Source organism: Phocoena sinus, chromosome 1, assembly GCF_008692025.1.
Source record: "Phocoena sinus isolate mPhoSin1 chromosome 1, mPhoSin1.pri, whole genome shotgun sequence".
Lineage (NCBI taxonomy): Eukaryota > Metazoa > Chordata > Mammalia > Artiodactyla > Phocoenidae > Phocoena > Phocoena sinus.
Window position 1 is genome coordinate 40,353,755 of NC_045763.1, and position 22,443 is coordinate 40,376,197.

The 22,443-nt window shown below is 47.9% G+C and overlaps 1 protein-coding gene across 1 annotated transcript in view; it reads right to left on the reverse strand.

The window, feature by feature from the left end:
* The window catches only part of AGBL4 (ATP/GTP binding protein like 4), a 1,318,619-nt gene that overhangs the window by 116,860 nt on the left and 1,179,316 nt on the right, over window positions 1–22,443 (reverse strand). The window contains exon 8 of the mRNA XM_032637699.1: window positions 19,104–19,218. Coding sequence (XP_032493590.1) covers window positions 19,104–19,218 — 115 coding nt within the window. The remainder of the gene's footprint in view (window positions 1–19,103; window positions 19,219–22,443) is intronic.

Genomic DNA, 22,443 nt, shown 5'->3' on the forward strand with positions numbered 1-22,443 from the left:
TCTGTGTCCATGCCCTGAGACCACAGACGCATGCGCGTCTCCAATACAGGGCCAGAAGGAAGGCTCAGACCGAAACCATCGCTTTCCCCACTGTTCCTCTCTGTCTCACACCCACAGCCGATCCATTGTGTCTACCTTCAAAATATACTCAGAACCCAGCACTTTTTATCACCTCCACTGCTATCACCTTGAGCTTGGACCAAGGTCCGGAGTATTGTAATAATCTCTTACCTGGTCTTGTTTCCACCCTTGCATCATCCTACCCCACCTCTCACCCTACATACCCTCCTCCTTTTCCACACAACACCCAGGGTGATCCTATTAAAACATAAGTCTGATGGTGTCCCTTCTCTGCTCAAATGGTTCTCTGCTAGATGCAGAGTAAGAACCAAAGTCCTTACCACCAGCTACAAGTGCCCATGTGGTCCACCCGTTATCTTCTCTGAATTCAGCTCCTAACACGGTCACTCCTGCTTCTTCTGTGCCAGGTTCTGGCCTCTTACTGTTCCTCCGACAAACTGAGTGCTTCCAGCCCAGGGGCTCTCGTACAGGCTGTCCCCTCTGCCTGGAAGCCTCTTCCTCCAGGTAGCTGAGTGATTCGTTCTCACTTAGTGCCAGTTTTTGCTCACAGGTCACCTGCTCAGTGAAGGCTACACTTCCCACCTTCTCCACAATTTCCCATGGGCACATTAATTACTTCACCAGGGCAAGTGGGACCGTGACCTCTGGTCACCTGCTATCCCTCTTCCTTCCCTTTTTACCTCCAGATCGACTCAAAGCCTTGCTTGTCCTTGGAAAGATGCACCACCCCCAGGTCTCTGGGCCCACGCTTCCCTCTGCTGGGCCTTTGCACACTGTAGGCTTTCTCCAGGCCAGCCCAGGCTGAGGGGCAACTTCAGAAACCCTGTTCTTGCACACAACTCAAATCGCCGCATCCATCCTCTTCCTGTCCCCAGAACGTCTCCCACACAAATATGACAATCTTGCCTTCTTGATCAAGATTCAGCTATGGGGGCTCCCCTGGTGGCGCAGTGGTTGAGAGTCCACCTGCCGATGCGGGGGACACGGGTTCGTGCCCCGGTCCGGGAGGATCCCACATGCCGCGGAGCGGCTGGGTCTGTGCAGCCGGAGCCTGTGCTCCGCAACGGGAGAGGCCACAGCGGTGAGAGGCCCGCGTACCGCAAAAAAAAAAAAAAAAAAAAAGGTTCATCTATGATTCTCCATCAGCTATAGGATAAAATTCTGCTCTTCACAGATTTTTAACCAGATTCAAAACTGATGAACTTTTTGCCAAATTTTCCCCCCCTTCTTTGCTCAAATTGTCCCCCTTTTCTTTTCTATCCCATCTTATTTTACTATTTTACCCATCCCTACTTATTTTCCCACCCCCTCTATTTCCTTAAGTAATAAAACTCAACTCCCTCTCAGCTTGTTACATTTACATCCCCACTGCTCATCTTACTCAGAAAAATAGAGGATTCTACTGAGGACCCCTCCTTCAAGGTGGTTGGGTTGTTTTTGGGGAGTAAATAATAATAATTTCCCCCATCACTTAAAGTAAGCTGGCTGGGAACCCTGTGGGAGAATAACGAATGTTTCGTGGGGACACACAGGGAAAGGCTTCACTGAGGAAAAACCATTTGAGTTGGATCTTGCTGAATGAATAGAACTTTTCCAGGTGTCGGGGGCAGAAGGAAAAGTGCAAGCAAAGAAAGGAACTGTCAAGCCACCCAGGCTATTGGGGGAATGGTGGACAATTTGATCTGACTGGATCAGAGTACTATGTATGTATGTAGTGAAGAGGTGGTGATGGTGAGCTGTAAAGGGAGTGGGAGGGGAAATGTAAGGGCCTCGAGTGCCCGGCATGGAGGTTCACTGTTTCGTCTTCGCATTGCTATACTTAAATGAATTGGGTGCTGGTGTTGGCTTCTCACTGATGGCAGAGTGGGGACAGAAACAGTCATATGCAGGTCACAACAGCATCATCACCACAGTCAAGGGGTCACAGTCAGCAGACATTACTTTGTCCCAAGAATTAAGTACTTTACTAAGTGTGAAATACTTTATCTATGTCAACCTTATGAGGGAGGTACTATTATTATTCCCATTTTGCAGATGTGGAAACTGAAGCACAGAGGGTTATAAACAACTTGCTTGAGAGAAGGGGTGATGTCAGGATTGGTTTACAAGCAGTCTGACATTCCGTGCTCACAAGAAACATAGTCTAACAGGAGAAAGAAGCTCTGCTCACAGGCTTATGTACATTTATAATTCAGGACCATGTTATGAGGATTAAGTGAGGACAAACTTAATTTAGTACAGGTTCTGGCACATAATAGCAGATCAAAAATGTTATGTTGTTGTTTCCTTGTACTTTATCATTGTTTTGTGCTACATGCTATATAAGTGGCACAGACTAATCGGTCTGTGGTCCATCAGGGGCTGGAGTGGGCAGCAGACAGCAGTGGTCAGGGATGACCTCCTGTCTTTCTCCCCAGTCTGGAAATCAGGCAGATCTGAGTTCACACCCATGCTCTGTTTCCTCTTAATGTAGTAGGCATTTGCCCATTTTCTTTGGGGAATTCCTAGCACCTAACTCTGTGATTAGATGGGGCAGCATTAGGGAGAGTTCGTTCTTCCATCATTAAAAGATGATGACACGGTGGCGGTGCCTTTTCTCTTACCCCAGAAGAGAGATGGGCCCAATGACTTGGCATCCAGGGCAGTGGCAGGAAACCGAGACTCAGGCAACAGCTACTTCTGTCCAGCACTTAAATTTGGACTAGGTGATGCCACGCTGGGAGTTGGGTCATACAGCAGTGCTACCGTGGAAGAGAGATAGATTATTCCTGCCAACAGCCAATTTTTCTGCCCTCCAGAGCTACTCTGTTAATTAGTTGTTTTCCAAGTCTGGTCTTCCAGCTTCTGCTTCGTTCTGTAAGCCCCTTCCTATAAATTCCAATTTTGCTTAAGTGGCGGAGTCAGTTCCTGTTTCTTTAACTGAGAGCATCCATAACCGTATGGCTCTGTGGGCTAATTTATAGAAAATTCCAGCAGGCCCCTATATTGCCCACTTCCCGATGGATGGTTACCAAGGAGACAAAACCATTGGTCTGGGTGCTGTTCCCAGAGAGCTTTTCCAGCCCGCACTGAGCATCTAAAACTTTGGAAGGGAACATTGTCGTTGATGACAGGACTTAATCATAAACTGTATCCTTTGAGATGGTTAGCTTACCTACCTCTCCCTCTTCCGAACAAGAATGTCCTCAACAAAGTCTTGGCCAAGTCACCAGGCTGTTCCATGATGCCTCCAGGACCTGGTACTCACCACCTCCCCAGGCAGCTTATCCCATTCTTGGACAGCTCTGTTAAGAAAGTCTTCCTCCTCTTTAGCTGAAATTTGTCTTCCCGTGACTTCACCCATCAGTCTCAGTCTTTCCCCACGGAGTCACACAGAACAATGAGGCTACGTTGGGAAGGCCAGAAGCTTTGGGAGTCAGTTAGGCTTAAGTTTTGGCTGTACTTCTTACCAGCTCTGTGACCTTTTCAAAATTTCTTCTTTTAAAACCCCTCTGGGCTTCTGTTTTATCATATGTAAAATGAGGATAATATCCTCGACCTTCTGGGTTGCATACATGAACTAGTGTCTGTAAATGGCCCAGCAGAATCCTCAGACAGAATGAATATTGAATAAATGGTAGCCAGTGATGACAGTGGCAGTGGTGGTGACTGTGGTGTCGTTGAAATTGTCTAAACCTAAATATCTTCTACTCCAGGAAGGCTTGCTGACTTACTCTCCGCAAATGTGGGATGGGTGCTTTTCCTCTGCTCCCATGATCCACTGCTCCCACATCGGAGTGGCTACAGCACAACATATAGTAATTATTGAGTCTGTCTTCCCCACTGGACCATGAATTCCTCGAGTGCAAGGATGATGTCGTATTTGTGTTTGTATTCCGGTACCTGACAAAGAGCCTGGACTACAGTGGACATTAAAGACTTAGTTGTTGAATGAACATTTCATTCTTTCCCAAGCATTTTCCTATCTCATAAGATACAGTTCTCACAACCATCCAGCCACACAGGTGGATTGCGTTTTTCAAGTGGGAGCATTGAGGGCCAGAGAGGGTAAGGTAAGCCATTCCTCCAAGGTCGCCTAACCTGTACTCCACAGGGTCCAGACTGGAATCCAGCTGTCCTGGCCCTGGGCTCCATGGTCTTCACACCTGGCCACACTGCTTCCAGGAAGCCTCTCTGATTCAAAAAAGTGAGATTTGAAACTGAAGGAAAAGTGTTATTGGTGAGAGATCCTGAAAGATCCACTCCTTGATCCAGCCTACAGATGAAAGCAGAGTACGGCTGGTGATTCAAAGACAACCCAATCCCCAAGAATCCTGGAGCTCTTCAGAAGCTAAAGCATTTGTGGAACTCTGAAATCAGTAGTACCTGTGCTGGGTTTTTCTGAGATGATTTTTAAAGACTGCTTCTATTGGCAACCAGTCTATCAGTAGAAAGAGTGCTATTTATTGAAGAAAACATCTTAGTAAAGTTGCAGGAGCCCTGGCTAGGGGCTGGGGGACAGGTCTCACCTCTAATATCTATATCATCTTGGGAAAGTCACCTCCCTCCCCTGGGCTCCATGCTCTTCTCTGTAAAACGAGGGTGTTATACTTCACTCATGGAGGACTCTTCCAGCTCTCTCATTAAGTGATTCAAAAGCATCAATAATTGGACTTTACCTCCAATGTTAGGGACTTGGAGGAAGCATACATTTTGAATAAAGGGAAGTTGAAATACAAGGAGAACAAAATATTCTAGAAAAAGGATTGATACAGTTTTTAAAAGAAATGCCAAATAGTTAAGGGTTACCAATATCTTAACATTAATTACACGCGTTTTCCAACATTTGAGATTTGCGTCAGACCCAGTCCTTGCCTCTAGGAGCTCTCACATTGCTCAGAGCTTTGAAGAGAAGATGGGAGTTTGCCAAAGTCAAGACACGAGAGAGCATGCCAGGCAGAGTTCATGGTATGTGCGAAGTGAGGGAAGTAGAAAGCTTGGAAATTCTAGGCATTTCTAACAGTGTTATGCTTGTGTTTTGTGCTGTGTCCTTCCCTGGGCTATAGGCACTGGGAAGGCACTGCTGGTGCAGGTTCTTACTCTTCAGTGGTTTCAGCTGCCTAAAGACAGGGGAATGGACAAGATGACCTCCAGATGCCCGGCTCTCACCCCTATGGTTGCCACTTTAGGGTCCCCTAGTATGAAATCTGGGGTCTCTGCTCTGGGCCTGTGTCTCCTTGGTCCTCTACTATTCTGCTATTTATTTTCAAGGTAAAATTTCTGCATGAGCTCAAAATCAGGACCCATGTTCTGACATGAGTGGGGCTATCTATGGCACCAAGAATATTGAATATTTGACATTAGGACCATTCTAGAAAACCCAAATTTATGAAAGTCAAGTTTATATATAACTTCTTCCTCTTGAGTTGGAGATACTCTTGAGTACCTTTTCTTTCTTCTTCCAAACTGTGAGCCCGATGAGGTCAGGGAATATGTCTGTGTCCTCTTGCCTACCTCCACTCCAACTTCCCTACTATAGGCTGAGGTGCTGAGAAGGTTCAATATATCTATTGAATAAATAGATTATTGAATAGATTCACAAGTGCATGAACAAATCCCCTGAAGGTTTGTAAACAAGGTTTAGATAATTACTTGAAGACATATTTTGAAAAGTATTTAAGCACTTGTTACATGCTAGACACTCTCACAATAGCCAAGTGAGGTAGGTAGTATTTCTCCCCATTTTATAAACGAGCAAATAAAATCCAAGAGAGATATGACTTTGAGAAGGTCACTTGATAGCTACTAGAATATAGAGCTGGGATTCAAACCCAGGTCTTACTGAACCCAGTGACCCTTTGGGGTCCCCCCAGCCATCATGGAGGCTATGTGATCTGTGAAAGAGTTGCTAGGCTACTCCTCTGTCTGCTCTTCCAGTATTTCTCTCCTTCTCTCCTCCCCAACGGCAGGGATACATGGTTCCAGAGAACATTATTTAAATGGCAAATAAATAGCTCCATCTTGTGAAGGGCGATGTGCCTCATCCCTGTTGCAATAATGGCAGCTGGAATGAGAACAATGATTTTAACTCCCCTCCTTGTGATTTCCTTTCCATATCCTCTAAAGGGTGGAGAAAAAGGCAGTTTGGTGCCTCCAGGTCAGTCTTGTCCTGAGCACGGCAGGGCTGTGTGCTCCTGGAAGGGTGGCGTTGACAAGGGGAGATGTATGGGGCACGCATGCAATCGTCCCTCAAACACAGCAGTTTTTCAGCATTATCAATGAGCTGCATTGGATTAAGTATATTTGCACCAAAAGCAAAATAAATATTGCTTTATTTAATGCCACTAAGAGGTTGGGATTCAATTGCCCTTGGCCTGAGGCACCTTCCAGCTCTATTGATTGGCCGGTGTCAGGATGCCAGACAAGCTGTCATCAACAGCTCCTGCAAAATGCTTAGCAGGTGGGCTGGTCTCTGCTGTGGTGGAGACAGAGGGGAGCGGGCAGTGTCCTTTGTCTCAAACACACACACGAGGGATAATTATAACAATCACCTCCCCGTCACCACCACCGAGATATTTAAAGCATTTCCCTCACATTCCTTCTTAGATGATCGCAGCAAGGATGTGACCCAGGCTGTGGAGGCAGAGAAGGAGGATGGATAATTACATAGGTTCCAATTCAGAAGGATTTGGGTTTGAGTCCCAGATTGACCACTGCGTAGTTTTATGACCTTGGACAAATTCATGTTTTGCTCAAAGACCTAAAAGCACTGGGAGGGCAGAGACTAAATCAATTTCATTTGCCATCCAGTCTTCAGTGTTAGCCCAGTGTCAGGTACACAGCCAACTCGCAGTTAAACTGAAGAAATGGAAATAAACAGAAAGGTTAAGTAATTTGCCCCTAGCTCAGCAAGGACCAGGGACAGAGGCAGGACTTGAACCTGGTGTGCGCAGCTCTAAAGCCTATGTTCTTAACCATCACTCTATTCTCTCTTAGCAGCCCTGGGAGTCAGCTCAGGGCCTGAGGAACTCATGTGAGGTGAGGGGTGGATGCAACACCCTTAATTTTTTTTTTAAATAAATTTATTTATTTTTGGCTGCGTTGGGTCTTCGTTGTTGCGTGTGGGCTTTTTCTAGCTGTGGCGAGCGGGGGCTACTCTTCGTTGTGGTGTGTGGGCTTCTCATTGTGGTGGCTTCTCCTGTTGCGGAACATGGGCTTTAGGCAGGTGGGCTTCAGTAGTTGTGGCTCTCAGGCTCTAGAACACAGGCTCAGTAGTTGTGGCGCATGGGCTTAGTTGCTCCGCGGCATGTGGGATCTTCCAGGGTCAGGGCTCGAACCCGTGTCCCCTGCATTGGCAGGCAGATTCTTAACCACTGCACCACCAGGGAAGTCCCAACACCCTTAATTTTTAAATGGGGAAACTGGCTCTCAAATAGGACCTAGCACAAAAGGTACCTTTATGCAAATTGACAAAAGGTGCCCCCCATCCCCCCCCCCCCCCCCCCCCCCCCCCCCCGCTCCAGGCTGACAATTTAGAAACAGGTGCCCCTTCTGGGTGGGTGAAGTACAAAATGATGTCACTTGTTCTGGCCAGACGTGGGGTCGGGAGCAGAGTCGCAGCCCACCTTGACCCCCTGACCAGGAGCCTTTGTGCAGTGCACAAATTGCAAGTCCATGGGAGGAGGCCCTGGACATGCCCAAGTTTCATAGCAGAGCCAGGATGAGCACTCAGGGTTCCAACCTCCAAGGATCAGAATGGTCTTGACCCTGTAGTGGTGGTCTTTCTGGCAAGGTGGTAGGATTGGGGAAGGGGGTGATGAGACCACACCTGGGGAAGGGGTCATCTCTAACACTAGACTCCCGGGGCCCTTTCTCCTGGAGCTTATTCCTGGTGGACAAGGAGAACCGTCATTGGAGCGCCCTCTTCCTTCCCGTGGAGATCGTGTGCTCCGAGATTCAGCCCCCTCCTTTCTGGCTCCTGCTGGTCAGCAACAAACACCCGGGCTTGGGGGGGATTTCCACCCTGAGGCTTAAAGCGATTTTGAGAGCCAGTCACCGAATAGAAGGACCCAAGATTCCATAAAACCCAATCTCTCCATTTCAAAGATGGGGAAACTGAGGCCAAGGTCACACAGCTATGTAAGGATAGAGTTGAAAGTCCATTCCAGAACTACTGGATTATTTTTTTCTCTGTAAGAACACTTACAAAGAGTAAAAAGAACCATTTTAAAGGCCCAAGGGGGCACATTTTCTAAAGGAGTGTGCAGTACTGGCCCTTGGGGCTAGGAAGGCTATTTCCATTCCTTTAATGAAAAGAGGCAGAGGAAGCATAAGGGAAAGAAAAGTCCTTTAGGTCTTCACAGATCTGGGAGCTGGCGAGACCCTTGCCCACCTGGTCTGAGCCTGAGAAGCGGCTTAGGTTGTGAGTGTGGACTCCAGAGCCACACTGCCTGGGTAAGACCCTGGAGGGCCCATGGATTAGCTGGTGGCTTAACCTCTCTGTGCCTCAGCCCTGATCTGCAAAATGTGGTTTCTGCCTACCTCAGAAGGTTGTTAAAAGGATTAAATGAGATCAGCCGTGTAAATGCTGGGGACACCGTCTTGTTTGACATAAGCGCTATACACGTGTTAGCTGGTCTTATGGTTTCATCTTGGTATGACACTCAGGGTCCTCCACAAACTAGTCCCAACTTATTCCTTAAGCTTCTTGCATCATGTCCCCCAACCTGTACACCATGCAAGGCTTGCACATTATATGCCCTATGAGCTAGTTACAAAAAGGCACACCCTTCTGCGGGCTGGTGCAACACCTCCAAGTGGCAAGGCTCGTCAGCCTCCATCTGCTCTCTTAGCCTTTGTGCAGTGTGTGAACCTACACCATAGGCTGCAGCCCTGACCGTGTGCACTAGCCACTCCAGACCACCTGGTAGTGGGCTCAGGGCTCCTGTTCACTCGGGGTTCAGGCAGCAGGGCTCAGAGGCTGAGCACTTGGGCTTCGAGTCAGCTCTCTGGTTTTGACTCCTGGATCTCCCTCACATGGGACCTTGGGCAAGTGAGTTCACCGCTCTATGTGCTTCAATTTTCTTGTCTGTAAAATGAGGATAATATAAGAACCTACTTCATAGTTTCATGGGGCTGTTGGGAGAAACCTCCCTTTGCTTTCAATCCCAATGGGGACTTTTAGTCCCCAAAAATCAGGAGGATGGCTCTTCGTCTCCATCCCCTCGCATCCTCTTCCCAAGGGAGGGGATGGAACTTATCTGACGGGTCAACCTGATACAAGGAGCAGAAACTGTTGGGCCTGGCCCTCCTGACACAGCTTGTTTGGATCTGTGACCCTGCAGGGAGGGTCCATTCTGTCCTCCTCTCCTCCACTTGGTGTGCCTTCTGGGAGGCAGCTTCCTTCCCACTCAGCTTGTGGCTGGTGGGGAAGTTGAACTTTGGGGTGACGTATAAGGAGGTCAATTTTGGTCACAGATGTAAGCCATGCCTTGCAAATTCTTTTTTCAATAATAAAGTTAATATTCTGACCTCTATCTTTCTGACCCCTGTATCTCCTCCTACATTGGTGGAAGTAGGCTGAGAGTGGGAGGAAGAGCATGATGAGTTATCACCCCTATGTGTCCAGTGGGAATAATACATTAAAAACTATTAGACTACAATGAGATATCATCTCACACTGGTCAGAATGGCCATCATCAAAAAATCTAGAGGCAATAAATGCTGGAGAGGGTGTGGAGAAAAGGGAACACTCTTGCACTGCTGGTGGGAATGTGAATTGGTACAGCCACTATGGAGAACAGTATGGAGGTTCCTTAAAAATCTACAAATAGAACGACCATATGACCCAGCAATCCCACTACTGGGCATATACCCTGAGAAAACCATAATTCAAAAAGAGTCATGTACCAAAATGTTCATTGCAGCTCTATGTACAATAGCAAGGACATGGAAACAACCTAAGTGCCCATCATCGGATGAATGGATAAAGAAGATGTGGCACATATATACAATGGAATATTAATCAGCCATAAAAAGAAACGAAATTGAGCTATTTGTAATGAGGTGGATGGACCTAGAGTCTGTCACAAAGAGAGAAGTAAGTCAGAAAGAGAAAGACAAATACCGTATGCTAACACATATATATGGAATCTAAGAAAAAAAAATGTCATGAAGTACCTAGGGGTAAGACAGGAATAAAGACACAGGCCTACTAGAGAATGGACTTGAGGATATGGGGAGGGTGAAGGGTAAGCTGTGACAAAGTGAGAGAATGGCATGGACATATATATACTACCGAACGTAAGGTAGATAGCTAGTGGGAAGCAGCCGCATAGCACAGGGAGATCAGCTCAGTGCTTTGTGACCACCTAGAGGGGTGGGATAGGGAGGGGGGGAGGGAGGGAGACGCAAGAGGGAGGAGATATGGGGATGTATGTATATGTATAACTGATTCACTTTGTTATAAAGCAGAAACTAACACACCATTGTAAAGCACTTATACTCCAATAAAGATGTAAAAAAACAAAACAACAAAAAAGCAACTATTAGAATAGGGTCCGACAGCTTGTATAATTCCATTAATGTTTGCATTGTTATCATCACTGCTGTTATTTAACATTATTATTCCTTTGGTAGAGAATGTGTTGCTCATCTCTTCACCCAACTAACTCCCACTCTCCTCTCAGGAGTCATCTCACCAGCGCCTCCTCCTTGAGGGCAAGCACGTGGCCAAGCCCACCTCAGATCCCTGGGGATGCTCAGGACGAAGTGTGTGCCGGGTGAGCATTTGCGCACAGGGCAAGGCGGACAGTGGGAGGTGAAGGAGGAGGAGCTTCCTGGATGCTGTGTCCGCCTTGAAGACCAGGCTAAAGAGGATAGGCTGCTTCTGACGGTCAATGCGGAGCCCCGGAAGGATTGCACATAGAGAACTGACACTATTCCAACAGCGGTTTAGGAACTAAGACTGGGAACGATAAAGTTCTTGATTCTATCATATTGTTTTGCTCCTCCGGACTCCCCAGCCACTAACTGGCTTACTGTCTCCTCAGGGGCCTGTCTTCACTGTAGAATCAGTTATTAAAATCAACTCACTATCATCTCTAACTTTGAAAGGCTATTCAGCTGCTTGCGGGGACAGAGATGGGGAACTGCCTCCGTAGACATCTAGCCATCTGGCCTTTTCTGAGGAACCTGGCTGGGAAGCTCATTTGAATAATTGGTTTTAGCCGTGTGCACTCGTGGGTTAGACGCCTGATTACGCTGCCTGCCCCAGCGTCCTTTCAGCCTCTGTAGAAACATCACGCAGGTTACATAAAGCGGGAGAGAGTCTCTGGGAGGTAAGGCTTTGTCTGGCTCTTGCGTCACTTGCGTTTCATCTTAAATAACTACGTGGCTCACTCCCTGTGTGACCTTGAGCAAGTTACTTAGTCTCTCTGTGGCCTGGTTTCCTCTTTGTTCAAAAAGGCAGCGTGATTTCCGCCCAGTCCATGCCTCCTTGTAAGGTTCTCAGAGGAGGTGGGGTGGGGGGGTGGTGAGGGTTGTGACTTAGCAGGAATACAAGTGGAAAGATTTAGGTTGACGAGAGCTCAGTGTCAGATAGCGATGGGCATGTAGGCTGTACCAGGAGAAGTACATCCCCAGAATTAGGCTTGTGGTGATCCCTTCCTTCTCCTATGCCACTAGCTAGCTCTATGAACTTAAGGGAGTTACCTAATCTACCTAGGCCTCAGTCTCCTCACAGTCTCCTCGTCTGTAAAATGAGAATAATGAGAGTTGTTCTGAGAATTAAACAATACATGCAGAACACCCAGAATAGGGTCAGGCCCAGGACGTTCAATAGATATTAACTAGTCACCATCAGCACCACCACCACTATCATCGTCGTCAATGTCATCACCACCACCATCACCGCCATCATTCTCGCCATTATAACTGTTCCATCCTGGACCCCATGCCGCAAATACAGACCACGACAAACATCCGGAGTATGTTCGGAGCACAGCTGTAAGGACGGGGAGAGGAATGGATTTCAGATTACATATGAAAATTTGTAAGGCTTTGGGGATGTTCAGGCTGGAGAACAGGTGCTGGCAGGGGTAGAGTGAGTGAGGAGTGGGGACACGCAATCCTCAAACAGCTGAAGGGCTACTATGTAAAAGATGGACTGGACCCGACTAATCTTTCAGGGGTAGAAAGCAGAGGTGATGGGCTATCAGGTTTAGCCTGGACATAAACACCCCCTAACAGTCAGAGCTGGCAGCAGTGCAGCACTTCTTAAGGTTTCCCTGCCCTGGGCAGGGCACTGGACAAGAGGTCTTTGAGCTCCCATCCCACTCCAAGGCTGGTGAGGCTACGGATAGGCAGCAAGGGGGGGACATGAGGCCTGGGTGGGGAAGGAGGCACAGTGAGAAGGGGCTGGCAGATATCGCTTGGTGAGGCAACTTGCAGTGGATCTCTGTTTCCATTTCTAGTTGATGAAAAATGCAGTTTTATGCTGTCAAATAGAATATTGACATGTATTTTACATTTTACACAGCTAATTTTATGTTCTATTCTATTTTGGACAGTTAAAAATGTTTCCCCCTTTGGATGTTGAGGTGGGCAAGGTTGGTCAGTTCCAATGTCTGTGGGTGAGTGTGTGTATGTGTGTGTGTCTCGTGTAGTGTGTATATCTGTGTGTATCTGTGTAGTGTGTGCATGTATGTGTGCGTGTTGGAAATACTTCCTCTGATGTTTCACCCTCTGCCATACTTAATGATGTTTGCTGTGCAAATCTCTCCTTATCTCCTTTTATGTCTGGTGAGCTCCTATATGCCATCCGCCCTTCAAAAACCCGCCCTCGTCACCCCCAGTCAGAGGGAAGCACTCCCTGCTTTCAGGATACAGTGTAGCAGGGGGATGAATCTGTAGCAGGCCAGGGTTGGCCTGCCTGGATTCGTAACCTTCCTGCTGGGGGACGTGGGGCAAGTTCCTTGGTGTTTCTGGGCCTCAATTTGCTTTTCTAATTAAGAAGGGGCCATAATACTCCCTCCACCTCAGGGCTGTTGGGAGGGTCAGAGGAGATGATATGTATAATGTGTGCTTAGTAGGTACTTAGACATTAGCTCTGATTATACCTAGGCCTCCACAGCCTCACACTCACACCTCTAGTACAAACACTGGGCTTCTTATTGCCAAGGACCGCCTCTGATTTCCATCTGCTTCCCTACGGCGTAGCACAGGCACCGACACTCAGCAGGCCCCTGACAAACCTTAGTTAAATGGATTTACTGCGCTGGAGCATTCTTTGCTACGTGAGGCTCACCAGGGCCGAGAGACATAATGCGTTGCGAGTCTGCGGGTCGTAGCTGCATCCGTTTCCACCACAGGGTCTGCAGTGTCGCGCGATAAAGCGGAATCATTTCTACACCACCCATGGAGGTCTACTCCTCTCCCCCACCTCCACACTCCCAAGAAGCACTGAGGCTTCCCCAAAATGAGAAAGTCCACAGCATCCTGCTATCCTTTGGGGAACTGTGTATTTTATGATGACTGATAGGCAATTACTATGGTAATATTGCAATTCAGCATGTGTGAGGTTTGGGAGATGAAAAATTATGGGTAACTACTTTGGACCCATTTCTATGGTAACAAAAAGTAATTGTCATTAAATACCGGTTATATGGAGGCTGTACCTGGTAATTATAGATTTTTATGCCCCAAAACATAAATAAAACCAATAAATTTATTCAAAGGTCTATGACTACTTATACGTGGCTCTATGGAATACACGATGACAAGCACCTAATTAAGAAATGCAAGCCCGATGCAGGGTTTCATATTGTCATATGGAGATGAAGAATCTGTTTTCCAAATGCAAGGCACCTTGCACGTCACACAGGCGCAGCGGGGTACGGGTGGGGATGGAGGTTGACCTCTCTGTAGAGGAAGTGATGGGAGGAGAATGTGGCAGAGAGAGAGATCAAGAGTCGCACTGTGTGGGACCAGCCACACCTACTGCAGGACAGTGAGAATCGCCAGCCGCCGAAGCCTGACTCAGCCCATCCCCCCGACCCCAAGGGCCTTCCAACCACTGCCTTGTAGCTCTCGGCTCGATGACACCTGAAGTTACAGCGTTCATCCCTCAAAGCTCCTAGCCCCGAGATGCCCCTAGAACTCTCCAAAGATGCTCAAATTGCATTGGTAAGTCATACCGTTATTTTTTTATTGTGATAAAATACACATAACGTAAAATTTACCATTTTCATCATTTTTAAGTGTACAATTCAGTGGTATTAAGTATTCATAACGCTGTGCAACCATCTCCAAAACTCTTTCCATCTCGTAAAACCGAAACTCTATACCCATTAAATAATAACTCTCTTCCCCGCTCCTCAACCCAGCCCCTGGAAATCACCATTCTACTTTCTGTCTCTATGATTTTGACTACTCTAAGTACTTCATATTAGTGGAATCATAAAAAATCTGTCTTTTTGTGTCTGGCTTATTACACTTAGCATAAGGTCCCCAAGATTCATCCATGCTATAACTGTACCATTCTTGACAGAGCCTCTCCCTAGTACTTCTACTAAATGACGAAGTGTGCCTTTCACTTCATTTTCCTCTTCCAACAGGGCAGGGGGAAACTGAGGCCAAGGGAGAGAAGTGTCTTGCCCCAAGACTAGAAGACTCAGGAGAGCGGGGAAAGTTAGACTGTTAGTTCTCTGCTTCCACCTCCAGCTTGTAAGGCACAGGCAGTGTCTGGGAGTGTGGAGAGTCCTGGACACACCATAGGACCTTGAACGGGCTCTTCACCTCTGCAGACTTGGTTTCCCCTTTGCTCAAATGGGTACAATAAAAACTGACTTTCTCAGAGAGTCGTGGTAATGATGAAAGGTGGTTTTTAGATGTAATGTACAATAACAAAGTGTGCCTCTGAACCCAGAGTTCATTAAATCATTACAGCAGCTCATCACAGTATTTATGTCACAACAGCATAAAATCAAAACAACTGGGGTTAGGAGGCCGTGTTGCTGAAAGTAAAGGGTTGGGAGCTGATGGCATGTGGTGATGACTAGTTTGCCTGGGGACTGGAGCTCCGTGCCGTGGCACAGTTGCGAAACACTGCTGTGGTGTGTATGTATTCATTTAGATAATACATATCAAAGGCCAGTTCTATGCTGGGCACCAGGCCAGGCTTTGGGGATGAAGTCCTGACTTCATGGAGTTTATAGTCTAGAGGTGGAGACAGTCATTAAACAGATAGTCACGTGATTACGAATTGGGGCCAGGGCTCTGAAAGGACAGTACAGAGTGCTCTGAAAGAGTGTCATGGAAGACCGAATTTATTTTGGAGAATCTAGGCAGGCCTTTCTGTGAAGTGGCATTAAACCTCAGCCCTGAACTGAAAAAAATGGCCAGTGTTGCTGGAGTGTAGTAAGTGAGACGAGGGTAGAGTCGTTCTGTGTTTTTATTAGATGCCATAGTATCATTGTTTCTACCGTTACACCATCTAACTGCCCTAGAGGGCCACTGGAGAGTGCACTGTGGTTGCTGTAACTTTGGCCCTCTCTACTCCTCCCATAAGCCGGAGTCTGGGAGCACATACAGTAGTCTAGTAAGTAAACACTGCTGCTCTCTTACATAAAATGCATTCTCTCTCATGGGACAGCTGCCATCATCGGCCATTAAATGCCAGAGTGCACCTTGTCTATTCTACTATAAATACCATGGAACAGGTACTTGTATTATTATTATTATTTATTTTTATTTTTTTTTTGCTGTACGCGGGCCTCTCCCTGCTGTGGCCTCTCCCGTTGCAGAGCACAGGCTCCGGACGCGCAGGCTCAGTGGCCATGGCTCACGGGCCCAGCCGCTCCGCGGCACGTGGGATCTTCCCGGACCGGGGCACGAACCCGCGTCCCCTGCATCGGCAGGCGGACTCTCAACCACTGCGCCACCGGGGAAGCCCGGTACTTGTATTATTAAATAAAAGCTTTGCGTGATCAAATCTGGGAAGTCTTACTCTCCTTTCTAGACTAGATTTTATGGTTCTTTAATGTGGAGGAAGGAGAAGGAGGAAGAGGAAGTGGGGTCGGGGGAGAAGAGGCACCTGCAGGACAGGCCTGTCTGCTGCTCTTCACTGGGTCTGGCGTGTGTGGTGCCAGCAGCAGGTATAGGACAGCCCAGGAGCACAGCTCGGCCGGGGCACGCCTGCACCCCTGCCCACTCCTCACAGGCCACACGACTTAAGGCACGTTATTTATTCAATGTCACTGAGGCTTGAGGGACTGCACGTCCTGAGGGGAGGTGTAGAGAGTGAAGGTCAGGGAGCACGTGAGGGACGTGGCGCTGACCCCAGCGCTGCAAGGCGGTCTGTGAGTGGGGCTGTGTGTGCTGCCCGGAAGTTCTGACAAGCATCCTTCCTTCCCACCGGCCGCCTTCTGTCCTTCGCTCCTCCCCCCGACTCCCTCCGGCTTTTCCTCCTCTACTCACGCTAATCGGAGTAGGTCTTTATTATCTGCAAGCAGAGAAAGCTTCAGAGACCCTCCTCCATAGAGTTATTACGAGGATCAAATAAGTGTGTGAACGCCTGACACACGGTGCTGGGTGGCAAGAGGAATTCTCGTAGTGGCCTTTCACAGATTGGGTTTCAGAAACCCTGCCGCCTCTGGACGCGGGGTAGTGGTGGAGCGGGTGATGGGCTGGAGGGGTAGCAAGCTCTTTAGGAAAAGGGTTCCTTTGGGTAACACTGGACACTATATTCCGCTCTTGGGATTCCTGTTTATTAGCATATTCAAAACTGAAAAGTCTTATTGGGAAAGAACTTGTTTAATTTTGCTTAACTCTGTGTTTTCCAAATTCACTTGAACTCCAAATCTTTCTTCCCCCATAATGCCTGGACAAGTCCCAGCCAAACCACGGGACACCGTGCTGGGGCTGGCCTACAGGACCTCTAAGGCACCTTGAAGTTATCCATCTGGAGTCTTGACCACTATTTTTTACATTCTCCCAAACATGAATGGTGAATTCTCATGATAGGCTCTTTGTTGCTACTCAGCTATTTCAGCAACAGGACTAATGCCTGTGGTTAGAGATTTTCTTCAACTCTCATAACGAGAATCACACATTCTCACTAGGAGAACATGGGGCTTTTAAACTTCAGTACAGAACCGTTTCTGAGGAGTGGAGCTCTTTTATCCTGAAATCCCCAAATCACAAAGTTTGGACAGCTTGAGGGCATGTAGGAAGCAGCCAGCTCCCCAGCAGCAGCCCCCTGGCCATCTGAAGCCCAGAGAGAGGAGGCATTTTGGCCAAGTTCACAGACCTCTTTCCAACTGGTCATCCCGGGACAGCAGATGATGACATGAATAAGTGTGTGTAGTGAACAGTCCTGACCTCTCTCTGACCACGGCCGCTCTTGTAATTAAACATAAACGTTAACATCAATCAAATGGTCCTTCCACCAACATTATCACTAACAGCGTATTCTGTCCAGCGAAGGTGGAAAGGCACTGCTCCCAGGCCTGCAGCAGCCATAAAACCTGCCAGTGCTAATAAGCCATCGCTTGAGCCAGTTAATAGAGGAAGCAAAACTGTCTTTAACTAAGGCATCATGCATCCCATGGGTTCTCTCTAACTCATACCCAGGGGTACTAGGAAGCCCCAGTGGACCCAACTGTCACATTCTGGGAAAGCATGAAACCAGCTCTGTTTAAAATGGGCCTGATGGGATGTCAGGCAATGTGGGTTCTGGTCTGAGCTCTGCCACTGAACTTGGGCAAGTCCCATCTCATACCTGAGCCTCAGTGCCTTCCTCAGTAAAGTCATCCCTTTCCTTCTCTCATATCCACCAAATTCTTTTTGAGCATCTACTATGTGCTGATCCCTGCTGACAGGCACCGGGGACACAAGGACCATTAAGGCTCAGTGCTTTCCCTCTGGTGGCTTTAGGGCCAGTGGGGTCCATGCAATAGGATAAGACATGTTCAGTAGCCAGGCCCGTGGGAGCTCAGAGAAGGGAAGGACCAATTCTGTTTGGGGGTTTGCAGAATGTTTTCTAGAAGAAGAGGCATGAGCTGAGTTGTGAGGAAGGGTTAGTGAAATGAGGAAGGGACCAGGAGGTTCTGGACAGAGGGTCTTTATGAAGGTAAGGTATCAGGCACCAGCAGGACCTGTGTAAGGAACCAGGCCTCCCTTAGAGTGATCAGGGCAACAGTTCTATGACCAGAGGGTGGGAGGTGAGGCACCAGGTCACACAGAGCTTTGCGTCAAAGCCGGGGAGTTTGAATGTTACCTTGAGAGTTGTGGGATTAATCAACTCTCAAGCTGTATAATTTAGGCAGTGAAGTTAGACAGTCAATGATTTACTGGTTGTATGACTTTGGGCCAGTCTGTTGCCTCAACTGTGAAATAAGGGTAATAACACTCTCAGAGGATTCAATGTTCTCTCAGCAGATGGTTCCCCGGGTAGTGGAATTTTCGGCTGTAAATTATGGTGCTAAGCCCGGAGAAAGAGCTCAAGCTGTGAGTACCTGAGTGAGTGTGGGGCTAGCGGTGTGCCCACACCAAATCAAAATGCCGTTCACGTGATCTGGGATGCTACTCTCCTTCATTAATAATCTCCAAGAAGAAACCCGGAAACAAAACAGTAACCCTTATCACGACCATATGATATTCTGCAAAGCACGTTCATTGCCACGTTTCCTTTGATGCTCACAAGTGCCCTGCCAGGTAAGTAATTATTGTCTTAATTATGCAAGAGAAACTGCAATGCATCAGAGAGGGAAAGTGAATTCCCCAAGGTTACACAGGAAGTAGGTGCCAAAGCTGATATTAACTCTCCTGATTCCTGGTCCGGCAAGCTGCCCGGAAAACTCCAGCAAGTGACCTCAGGTGACTGTGAACGAAACAGCCAAGGCCCATCAGTCATATTCTCAAGGGCCAGAGTGAAACTTCCTCTAATGAACTCATGGGTAGTCTGAAAATTCTTCCTCAAAAACCTATCCCCTTTTTCTTCCTGCTTCCACACCACCATCCAAGCATTCTCTCCCGTCCCTCACCTGTAATTGCCCAGGTAGACGCCATCAGGGTTGAGCATGGGTGCAATCTTGAAGACCAGGTGCTCCCGTAGGGCACGGGCAATAGGGTGCTGGCTTACGAGGAAGTCAATGATCCCTGGAGAAAGAGAAGCACCTGGGTTAACCTCAAAGTGTTTCAGGAAGGAGGAGCACATTTCCCTCAGCTGGAAAAACACAGCTCAACAGGTGATTTGGGCCTATGTTGTTCGCCACTGTGAATGTACGGCTATGGATTAGGTGTTGCCCAGTGAATTTTACAAATAATATCTCTGTTTCCAAGAGACAGTTCAAGATGTAATATTGAAGCTCATGGGCTGGGGGAGAGCATGTCCTGCTAAAGAGCACAGGGTGGGCCTCCAGGAAAAGACAGCATATGAGCTGTGCCTTGGAGGGGCCCCTGGGTCTTGACAGACAGAGATGGGGGAGAGGCAGGATAACTCTAAACAATAACTTTAGAGCTGCTCCCTAATGGACGCGCTGTTAGCTAAAGGCTGCCATCGGATTGGATGACGATGGAGTCAGGGACCTTAGGGGTCTCAGTCCTCAAGCGGCTGATGGGTGCACCAGGAAACACGAAGGAGAAGTCACAAGAGGACAGGGAGGTTTTGTCAATGCCCCCAAGTCTGCTTCTTTCCCCACTTTGAGGGTCCTCTGTTCCCAGACTCTGGGGCTGGCTGCCCTCTCTGCTTCTCACTGGCACCAACAACTACCTCGCCTTCAGGTCACCAGATTTAGAAGAGCTGAATTCTCCATGACCCTCCTCCCACATTCAGGGGGTCTCCAAGTCTCTTCCTTGAAGCTAGCAAATCTGCCCCTCATCTCCATCCCTCTGCCTCTCTTCTGTTCTAAGCCACCATCATACTTGGCCTGGATGAGAACAACCACATCTGACTTCGGTGACTGAGCCCTCATCACTGTAGCCAGAGGGATTGTCCTGAAGGGCAAACCTGACTCTGTCACTGCTGTCGTTGATATCCTGGCGATGGCCTGCATATATCTACAGGAGAGGGGGTGAGAAAACGAGAACTGAGTCCTTGCCTTGTCCCTCCTTTTCTCCACGTTTCTACTTATTCCTCAGAGACCCGAGAAAAGTAGGCAAAACGGAGCTCTGGCATTCCATGAAATTCCTGTAATGCTGGAAAGTGATAGGAGAGTACAAAACCCTCCCAAAAGTACAGAAGGAGAACTCCTCTCCTGCTGGAGAGAGCAGGAAAGGCATCAAGGAGAAAGAAGCTTTTGAGCTGGGCCCTGAAAGATAAGTAGGTTTTGACAGCCAGACGGGAGGAAGCAGCGGGGTAGCTAAGACCGATCCACATGCCCAGTGGCAGGCACTTAGCCCTTGGAATGATAAGTAGCTCAGAGGCACATTCCAGAGCTGCCATGACCAGTGAGGGACATCTTGGGCTTTTCATTAGGCCGGGGCTGAGAATCCATGGGCAGCCGAGAGCCAGTTGGACATCATTTACTTCGCCGCCGAAGCGGCAGTCGACCAGATGCCCTAATTTATTTGTTGGTCTTCATATGAAAGCTGTAGTTTGCCAGTAAACAGGCAGGGTAATGATGCCAGGCACCCTTGTTAGGGGCTAGTAATTGCTTAATCTGTCCACTAATTGACCCTGGCTCCTGGGGCAGCCCTCCATCAAGGAGCCAGCCTGTGCACAGGGCCTGGCCGTGCTGCCTCAGAGGATGGCTTCTGGAAACGGAGGAGCTCATTGTGAGCCATCCTCCTTCACAGATGAGCAGATTAATTGGGCTGCCGATCAGGCAGCTAATAAAAGGATGAGAGGAAACAAAGCCAGACCGGAGGCTGCAGCCACCCAGAGTGAGTATGGGGCAGGGAAAGCAGAGGTTTTAGACTCATTTCTTGGCTTGAGGTCAGATACTGTTCAACAGGAGCCTTTCCTATTGATCAGGAAACTAGGAGGAGATCTTCCACTTGTATTTGGTGTGGGAGGGGGTGGTAAGTGAAGAGAAGTATGAGGAGGAATGTCGGAGAAAGTCAGAGTGGAGAGGAAATGCCATCCCCCACTGTGGGCCAAAGCACGGCATGGACCGAGGAAGCAGAGAGCATGTGGACCTGGGGACCTGCCTGTGACTCTTCACCGGTTGTTAGCTTTCTCTGACCAGTTTCCTCGTCTTGATACAGAGGTAACAACACCGAATCTGGAAGACTGATGTGGGACAGGGTTAGAACCCCTGCATTTTGACTGCCTGACACAGCGCCTGAACACTGATGTGTTCTCATAAACTCACTCAGATCGAAGGTTGAAAGGCAGTGGAGTAGTAAAAAAGTAGAATGCAGTTTAGAACCAGGAGTCCTTGTCTGTGAAGTTGACTGACTATGGGATTTGGGGACAAGGATACTCAATTGGAGAAGCCAACAAACCAGCAGTTAGAGAACTGGGGTTCTAGTTTTGGCTCATTGATAAATTTAGAAGAAAGAATCCAGGGGTTCCCAAGGATGCAACCCACACCAACAGCCTATGATTCCGTCTACTTCATTCCTCTCCCCCAGAGTAGCAGAATCCCCATCTGTTAAGTGAGGAGAATCATCTCTCTCCTGCTGGGAGACATAATCCACCCCCTTAAGATCAGTCTCTGCCCCTTGAGTAAACAAGTTTGCAGGTCCTTTCCTTTGAACTAATGTAATCAGGAAGGTGGAAGAAAGCAGGGCTGGAGGCTAGCGAGGCTGGAGGAGAAGAAGGAAAAGTGGCAGAGGATCTGAAATGAAAGCTGGGCGGCAGACCTCACTGCCCTGCCGACCTCGCCTGGCCACGATGACCCTCGCCAGGCAAACCACAACTGAACATCCATTACTGTTATTTCTCCCAGTATACTTGGTTCAGCTCAAGGCACACAGCAGGTGCCTAATAAATGCCTATTGGTAGATTGGTCCCAGGAATTCATTCAACCTTAACAAAGTACGGTAAGTCCCCTACATTCGAACCTTCAAGTTGCGTACTTTCAAAGATGCAAACGTGCGTTCGAATGTCCAATCACATAAGTTAGTTCACGTACACACTGTCATGTGCCTGCATCCTCTACAAGTAGTTATGTTTTTGTATACTCTACTGTACAGTACTGTATAGAGTACGGTAGTACAGTATCTTTATTTCAGGCTAGATTTGCAAGAGGATGACTTCATTGAACTTGCTGTGTAACATGAGGAGCTTACTAATGAAGACCTGATGGAACTGGAGGCCCACAGAAAGGACAAAGAGAGACAAGAGGAAGAAGAAGTAACTGAAGAACTGGAGAGATGCACGACACAAGAAATGGCAAGGGGATTTTCTTTATTTGAGGAGGCACTGTTAGTTTTTGA